A 9,313-nucleotide genomic window follows, 5' to 3' on the forward strand; every position below is an offset into this window, starting at 1 on the left:
AAGCCCAGAAGGATCAGATCATTTTTTCTTGAAGCCTTTTTTGAAGTTCTTGGATTACTTGGGCTGAGTAAATGGCGCGCACTTCAGTTCCCTCGAGTAATGACTGTTAAATTAGCAGAAACGGGCAAATCTCTTCTAACCTCTGAGACACAGCAAGTGCTGCCCCGGCGGTTAGATTAGCATGGCGCATTATTCTCAAAGGACACAAGTCATCTTCAGTTGACACAGTGCCTTCAGTCTCAGGCAGTGCTGTGGACTGTCCTGGTACAGGGAATACACTGTTGATATGGGAGGTCAACTGAACACTGGCCAAATACTAGGACAAGCTTGCACAAAAGGATACAGATCTGTCAGCCTTAAAAATGAACGCCAAGCTTTGGTGCAACAGGACAGGGCTTTATTTGTTTCTATTTGTTCATTCCTTTAGGATGTCTTTATGTTTTTAAAAGATGAGAAAACACCCCCCCCCACACACACACACACTCACGCGGTTTTGTTATGGAGAAGGGCTGATTCCATTTCGCTCTCACTCCCCAGCTCCCTCAGCTCCATGTCCCTTGCTCACACCCACACTACTACCCCTTGGAGTAGGAGTTGATCCTATTGTCTATTTTGCACGCTGCATTACAGCGTGTTCCCTGCAGGTTTAGGTCAACTTCTTGCCTAGGCTTCATGTCCAAAAGACAAGAAGACGGTGTTCTGTTTGAGAGTTTGTGTCATTTCCCCCCTCTCACAAAGAAAACATGGGCCTTGAAGGTTTTTCTCACAAAGCTATCAGCAAAAAACGCCTACTCCAGACAAGTCACTATGGATGGGGCTGAGGAAAGGACGGACAAACATCCGTGGGACCCCTAAGTTAACTCCTAGAACTAGAGCACAGGGTAGCGGGGATACATCCTGAAGCCCAAGAGGGGCTGCCTGGGGCCTCCAATCAGACACACAGGCACCCGGGTGTAACTAGATTGGACTATGGGGGCCGGGAACAGGCGATCTTGAGCCGGGTGTCCGGGGTCTCAGGGACTGTCACGTGTTCCCGAGGCGCTTCTAAAACCCTGGCGGCTCCGGAGCCCCTCCTTCCCACCACCGCCTCCAGGTCCTGCTCCTGCCGCCACCGCTTCCATCTGGAGCAGAAGCGACCGCGCTCAGCCACGTACCCCGGAGTCCAGGCACCCGCAGCGGCCGGGGCATCCCGAGGTACCCACTCCAGGCCTCGCCTGCCCCTACGCGAAGCCCACGTCCCTTTCCTGGGTTCTGGAGCATCTTGGGGTTTTCAAGTGGGTAGATGGTGGACCGGGAGGCAGCCTGGTTGGGAAAGGGGATGGAGGTGGAGAAACCGCAGTTTCAGGCGGCGGGAAGGGAAAGCAGGGGAAACGGTTGCAGCAAGAATCCTTCCTTGCCCGGCAGGTCCCTCTGATGCCAAACTCACGGTGGTGCAGTCTCTTGCCAGATCCTATCGGATTCTCCCGGGAGGGTCCCGAGAATGGGAAGGAGGGATGGATGAAGCACAGTCCTGGCTTTGGCTTAGGGGAACCCGGGGTACAGCTCGGTGGGCATCTAAGGTAGGGGAACTACAGCCCACGGGATGCCCACGCTGGGTGTCAGCCCTAGCCGGGTTCTGGCGATGACCAGGATGCAGGGATTCAGCTGCCTTCCTGTCCCACAGCTGGCCATACACCGGGAGACAGCTGTGCCCTTGGGTTTGCAAGGTGGCTTGGAAGTCAACTGCCAGTAGGAAATAGCCATCCACACACCTGAGTTCCAAGGGGGAAGAAAGAGATTCTTATCTGTAAGTTTACAGACCTGTAGTTTTGCTACTTAAAGTACATGTTGTTAGATGGAAGCCAAAAGAAGAAGAAAAAGAAAAAGGTGGTTTGCCACAATGTGTGACAGCAGCCCAAGACTGGATGCATTTCAAATTCCAGAGGTTTCAAGGAGAGAGACACTGTGTTGTTAAGAGTCTAGAATAAGGAGAAGGGTGGTGGGTACTTGCATGCCCATTAGCTGAAGAGGACGGCGTTTATTTGTCCAGCGCAGTCTTTTGCAGAATTTTGCCTTGCAGAACAACACAATATGTGGAGTCATGGAATCATGCCATTGCTGCAAAGCCTCAGCAAACAGGCAGTTGATGTTTTCTCTCCAGAGGGGAACTACATATATTTGATTCGTCTGTGTGATTGGCATCTTTCTGCAAGAAGAATAATACGTATTTTTATTAAGCAGGGAAGTATCCTAAGAGTTAAACCTTATTTAAGTGCATAGACCAGTCTCTCTCTAGTCTTTGGTTTACTGTTGTTTCTCCGCTATTACTTTAAAGAACTTACCCATCTCCGTTCTCAAAACCCTTCAAGTTTACCCAGACTTCACTTGTCTTGGCGCTACACAGGCCAATTTATAAGAAAGTTAAAATAAATCCTCACAACGATATTACTTGTGTAAAGTTTCCAGTTTAATGATCCCCACCACACACACACACACACACACACACACACACACACACACACCACACACACACACACACACACACCACACACACACACACACACACACACACACACACACACACACACACACACTGCATTACTTGGGGGATTGAACTTCAGCATTCCAGGTGGCACTTGTGTGGGGGAGAAAGGCCGCCAGGTATGAAAGAGAACAGGGCTTAGAGCTGGGTAGAAATGGAAGAACTCACGTGGCTTACAACATTCATTCTTCTGCAACAATAAATATTTCTTCATGTAATTGCTAAAGCACCTCATCTTTCCCATCTTCTAAAGTAATCTAGGCCGAATTAAAACTCTCTTGTGGCATTGCTTTCATCATCTGTAAAGTATTTAAGCTGCGTGAGACTGTATTGTGAGGAGCTGGTTATCGCATTGTTGGAAGCAGGGATCACTGAGGTTCCTGTGACGCACGTGTTTGCTTGTTTCACAGAGAGGAAACAGAGTAAGTGTAAGCAGGGCCAACTTTTGATCCTTTGCTTATCCCTTTATTTTGACTCCAAGCAGCTCCTCTACTTCACAATTTCAAGTGGAAAACAGTTGGCGTATATCTTACTGGGCAAAACTGCTTAGTGGTTAAACTGTCCTCTCACTGGAAGGAGGCAGTTTTAAAGAAACCAATTAATGTGTCCTCCCACACACGTTGAAGTATCTATAATTTGGTGGTGAGCAGTCTTCGAGGGAGCTGAGATCTGCAGAAGGTACCTCGTGTTCACAGTACCTTAGCTGTCATGTGCGTGGATGTGTACGAGTGACGGGCAGCCGATGAGGCCATCTTCGCACTCACAACAGCACACCGAGCATATTAGGTGCTCAGTAAACACTTGCTTAACGGCAAGGAGTAACTCTTCTTACACAGATGTTCATTAAAATGGTCTCCATTTTAAATAACCTATGGCTTCTACTTTCTTAACAACTTATAAAAGAAGCACTATCATCTATTTTCGTCACTATCCAATGAATCCTTCAGACATTATTCCTTTGATCTGCCAAGAAGTGAGTAGCTTTTTGCTATTTAATAAGTTCAACACTAATTCTTACACATCTAAAATAGACAGGTTCTAGTAACACTGTGCAGTCTGGTATACATCTTCACCTAACTAAAAATGTTCTTTTTAGTTAGGCAACTTTAGTTTCCTGCCGGTTATATGCCTTTACCAATGAATATGTTGCATTTAAGGAGCTGATGTGCTAAACTATCATCATTGCCTATATAGATATCTCACTCCAGGCTATAGAAAACCCCTGACCTCAGTGGACGTATATATACATATGCACATAGATATACACATGCATAGTCATACAGTATCCTGAGAATCCCCAGAGCCATTCGTTTCTGTTATTTTAAATGTGGGAACACTAAGCTGCCATTCTAAAATGATTAGTAGCAAATATTTATGTAGCATCTAATATATCTGACATGCTTTATTAAACTTCTCACTATCATAATAATGAATACCTTTATCCTTAATCTAATCTAATCTAATAATCTAATCTAAACTAATCAAGAGATGGGACTTCTTGCTGTGCAGATGATATGACATTTGACCCTAGACAATATACATGTAAAGTCATTTGTGTGTGTTCGTGCTGGATCCTGAACCCAATCCCTCTCACAAGCTAGAGAAGCAATCACTCTACCAATGAACTATAGCCTTAGCCCTTCAAAACCACAGGTTTTTATGGCAGAAAAAGAAACCTCACTGCATTTCTTTATTCTCTAAAAAATTGACAGCAATTTTATTCTGAATGTTATATAGCAAGAAAGCACAAACCCATTGTAGATGTCTCTGTCCAATTTGTGGCTTATCCTTGCTTTGGTCACAGGAAAAAAAATTCAATTAGTGACTACTGACCTACCACACAAGTTTAAGAGAAAAGGGTTGATTCAAAAAAGTGAGTGGACAGCCAAGCAGGGGCATCTTTTCAAACAGGTCGTGCACAGCACACATCCCAAGTATAAATGGGATCATAAACAAGGCACGCAGAGTCCAGCACTCATCAGAACTCAGGAAGTGGAATGAAGCAGAAGTCAAAGCACACTGACTTACCCTGATGCTGAAGGGTATTGTCTAGTCATATGATGACGGGGGTGATTCAGGGAGTATGGGAGTCACTTCAGACCAGCTGGCTTCTTTTTCTTGAGTCAGAAACAATGGAAATTGGGTTAGGGTCTAGAGACAAATGAATGAAGTCTGGAGCTTTCGATTTAATTTATCTTTGGAGGATGCGTTAGCTTCAGGAAGTTGTCTCAGTAGTGTGGAGTCAGTGACGGAAGTCTGTAGGAAAAAAACTCCAACTTTCCTCAAACTATAGTAACTATGAATATTGCTGGGCTACAAAGTTAGTCTTAGTTTAAAATGATTATCCGTAAAAAAAAAGCTTTCCTAGTTTGGAAACATTTTGTATCAGGAACCTCAGAAATTGAAGAGAACATTGTTTACTAGTATTTTAGAAATATTCAATTATGGGTGCAGAAATAAGTAGGTAAATATATGTTTATGTATAGTAAAAGTATTTCTTAATTATGTGTATGAGTATATTGATCATCTGTCTAGCATCTACTGCTCTATCACCTATCAATTTTCTATTATCAATCAATCATCTATCAATGTATCATTTGTCTACCACCTATTTCTTTTCATCATTGTCTATCATCAATTAATCATCTATCACATATCTATCAATATATTATAATCTATATATAAATCATCTATCTCATCTATCATCTATCTGTCTGTCTGTCTATCTATCTATCTATCTATCTATCTATCTATCTATCTATCTAGAGTTCTATAACAGTATATACTTACCAGAGTTAATTAATTATTGCTGTATTGACTTTTCACTAGGAAATTGTTTGAAAACTGGAAGTCAAGTTTTCGAGTCTTTAATGATTGAATTTTGTATGCACCTAGGTTCTGGCTCATGCTGTATATACGGGAGCTTACATTTGAACACTGCATGGACTAGATCACATTTTGATCACTAGATTTTTGTTTGAACTTTTTAATCTACCCATAAAATTGTGACGTTCAGTGATACAGCTACTGTACCATGTGCTGTGGTAAGTGGTGGGGAGAGTAAGGGCACTTTGCCTCTCCCATTGCTTAGAAGCAAATACAGTAAACTGGAGGCTTGATAACGGTTACATGAAGCAGACTGCAACATTAGTAATGCCTCTGTCACAGGAGTTCTAAAGAGATCATATCCAACTTATCAGGCAGGGGACAGTTTAGGATGGGTGACTTTACAGATGTTTTTTAATATTATATGGTCATTATTCATGACAATAAGTTTCATTATATTTTCACAGATATACATAATAAATTTTGATCCTGTTACCCCAATACCTTTCCCCTTCTCTCTTCTTTTTTTTCTCAGTTACTCCTATTAGAGTTTCTTACAATGTGTGCACATGCCTGTGTGCATGTGTGTGTGTGGGTGTGTGCCTCAGTGATTTTTCAAAGGCATTAGAGAAGATTTGTTTACAGGAGAAAGGGCATTATTACCAATGGCTACACTTGAAAAAAATAGCTCTGCATCTCCCATCAACCATTAACTGCTTCTAAGTCCCAAGACAGTGTTGGTGCTCTACAAACCTCTGCTCCTTCTTCAGTGTGATGTGGGCAGGCCATTCTTGTACAGAATTCGTGCAGATAATTGTAACTGCTAAGCTCTCAAGAGAGCAACATCCATATCATGCTCTGACATCAGCACACCACACCACTTCCCCGACTCACTCTGGCTCTTATGTTCTTTCTGCCCCTTCTTTACAATATTCCCTGAGACTCAGAGTAGGAAAAAAAACAAGGATGCAAGGCTCTGACTCTAAGGTTTGATCTTTATAATAAAGAGAAGAATTTTAAAAGGTAAGGTTATAGGCTAATATCATACTTTAGGTATGTTGACTAGAGAATAATAGCATTAGGCTATTATACATTATATATCTTGGAGTTTTCCAGTGCATTTTTTCTTTTCCATTCCTTATATTATTTCTGAACTAACATTGGAAAACAAAACTACCAGTGTGAAACTGGTGATAGACTAGGTTTCCTGTAATTATTATTGCTGAATTCATGCCAAACTTAGAACCAAACCACTGGCCCTTTATGATCTTAGAGGTTTATAAGGGGATGGGGACAGGTTCTAGACTTTAGTTTTGTTCTGAGAACGTTAGAGTTATAGTACCGTGCGATCGTTCTTCAAGCTGCTAATGGACGTCCTCTTCTTCCACCAGGATTCTAGTATGGAGTTTAAGCTTGAGGAGCATTTTAACAAGACATTTGTCACAGAGAACAATACAGCTGCTGCTCGGAATGCAGCCTTCCCTGCCTGGGAGGACTACAGAGGCAGCGTAGACGATTTACAATACTTTCTGATTGGGCTCTATACATTCGTAAGTCTTCTTGGCTTTATGGGCAATCTACTTATTTTAATGGCTGTTATGAAAAAGCGCAATCAGAAGACTACAGTGAACTTTCTCATAGGCAACCTGGCCTTCTCCGACATCTTGGTCGTCCTGTTTTGCTCCCCTTTCACCCTGACCTCTGTCTTGTTGGATCAGTGGATGTTTGGCAAAGCCATGTGCCATATCATGCCGTTCCTTCAATGTGTGTCAGTTCTGGTTTCAACTCTGATTTTAATATCAATTGCCATTGTCAGGTATCATATGATAAAGCACCCTATTTCTAACAATTTAACGGCAAACCATGGCTACTTCCTGATAGCTACTGTCTGGACACTGGGCTTTGCCATCTGTTCTCCCCTCCCAGTGTTTCACAGTCTTGTGGAACTTAAGGAGACCTTTGGCTCAGCACTGCTGAGTAGCAAATATCTCTGTGTTGAGTCATGGCCCTCTGATTCATACAGAATTGCTTTCACAATCTCTTTATTGCTAGTGCAGTATATCCTGCCTCTAGTATGTTTAACGGTAAGTCATACCAGCGTCTGCCGAAGCATAAGCTGTGGATTGTCCCACAAAGAAAACAGACTCGAAGAAAATGAGATGATCAACTTAACCCTACAGCCATCCAAAAAGAGCAGGAACCAGGCAAAAACCCCCAGCACTCAAAAGTGGAGCTACTCATTCATCAGAAAGCACAGAAGGAGGTACAGCAAGAAGACGGCCTGTGTCTTACCCGCCCCAGCAGGACCTTCCCAGGGGAAGCACCTAGCCGTTCCAGAAAATCCAGCCTCCGTCCGTAGCCAGCTGTCGCCATCCAGTAAGGTCATTCCAGGGGTCCCAATCTGCTTTGAGGTGAAACCTGAAGAAAGCTCAGATGCTCATGAGATGAGAGTCAAGCGTTCCATCACTAGAATAAAAAAGAGATCTCGAAGTGTTTTCTACAGACTGACCATACTGATACTCGTGTTCGCCGTTAGCTGGATGCCACTCCACGTCTTCCACGTGGTGACTGACTTCAATGATAACTTGATTTCCAATAGGCATTTCAAGCTGGTATACTGCATCTGTCACTTGTTAGGCATGATGTCCTGTTGTCTAAATCCGATCCTATATGGTTTCCTTAATAATGGTATCAAAGCAGACTTGAGAGCCCTTATCCACTGCCTACACATGTCATGATTCTCTCTGTGCACCAAAGAGAGAAGAAACGTGGTAATTGACACATAATTTATACAGAAGTATTCTGGATCTGAATGCCAGTTCGTAATCTACGTAAGATCATCTTCATGTTATAATATGGTTAATTCAATCAGTTGTACAGAGTCAATGTCCATCTAATACAATTTCATGTGTTGAAGTAGTTTACATTATTTTCCATTTTATGTCATTGGTAATAAGTTGAGTGATACTCTGTGGTTTAGTGTAAAAGATATAGCTATCCAAATTGTTACGTTGTACAAAAATGTATGAAGTGACAAGTTGTCCCAAAGAGCATTTAACTACAGATTTAAGGAATTTCTATTATCTGGGTATCTTCATTTCTATTTCACAGGCTTCTTAACATTTTTTTTGTAAAAGTACAAAAATATTCAAAAGTCAGAACTCTATTACAGATGTATGCATAAAAGATGATTATAATTTTGTAGGAGAAAGATCTGCTCCTATTAGTGAAGATTGGTAAAATTGTCAGTTTAACCCGGCTGTCCTACTACTAATATTTAATTTTTCAAATATGAAAAGGTTTCAGATTTTGTTTAGATTTATATCACATTAAACACTGTCAAATAAAGGCTGTTTTTATATGCATCGTTGATGTTCCAAAATGTGAAGTCTAAATGGTGTCTGTATTTCCAATTATTAAATAACTTCTAAGATCATTTTTAAAAGTCTGTAGATGGTATGGATAGCTAGTTGTTTGTTAATATAAAGTAAAAGTAGATAGCTGATTTATGTTGTACCTATGTCGTATGTATATTAGGTATCGTGTTGTCTCACTAAAGTGAAAGCAAACGAATCTGTTTGATGTTTTTCTTCATTTCAGTTGGTTCTTTCGGTTCTTTGGTTTTATTTGCAGAACTGAAGATGGAACTGAAGGCCTTATGCTTGCTAGCAAATCCTCGGTCCCTGTACCCAGCTCTTATCCAGGGCTAAGTTCTCCTATAGAAACAATTGATGATTGGCATATATAAACCAGATGCACAAAATAGTATTGATGTCTTCTGTATTATAACTGACTTAAGTACTTTCCTGTATTGATTCCCGCTAACCACAAGGAAAAACAATAAAACAAACAGCCCCCTACCTGAAAGACTCCTGCAAGCAACAGGCAATTCTTATGCTTTCTTAATTAAAAACCCAAACTCTTTACAAGGGGTTTCTTTCTGCAGTTTTTCACTCCTTGAAGAGG

General features: G+C 41.7%; 1 protein-coding gene across 2 annotated transcripts; it reads left to right on the forward strand.

Moving 5' to 3' along the window:
* The first annotated feature begins 962 nt into the window (after positions 1–962).
* Positions 963–8,920, forward strand: Npy5r (neuropeptide Y receptor Y5). 2 transcript variants are annotated; one of them, NM_012869.2, is made up of 2 exons: positions 963–1,194; positions 6,739–8,920. In NM_012869.2, exon 2 carries the CDS (start codon positions 6,748–6,750, stop codon positions 8,083–8,085), a length of 1,338 nt encoding a protein of 445 aa, NP_037001.1. In that variant the 5' UTR covers positions 963–1,194; positions 6,739–6,747; the 3' UTR covers positions 8,086–8,920. The 2 variants fall into 2 exon arrangements, with proteins under 2 accessions (NP_037001.1, XP_006253076.1); XM_006253014.5 differs by lacking the exon at positions 963–1,194 and adding an exon at positions 1,664–1,786.
* The last annotated feature ends 393 nt before the right edge of the window (positions 8,921–9,313 follow it).

This window comes from Rattus norvegicus, chromosome 16, assembly GCF_036323735.1.
Source record: "Rattus norvegicus strain BN/NHsdMcwi chromosome 16, GRCr8, whole genome shotgun sequence".
Lineage (NCBI taxonomy): Eukaryota > Metazoa > Chordata > Mammalia > Rodentia > Muridae > Rattus > Rattus norvegicus.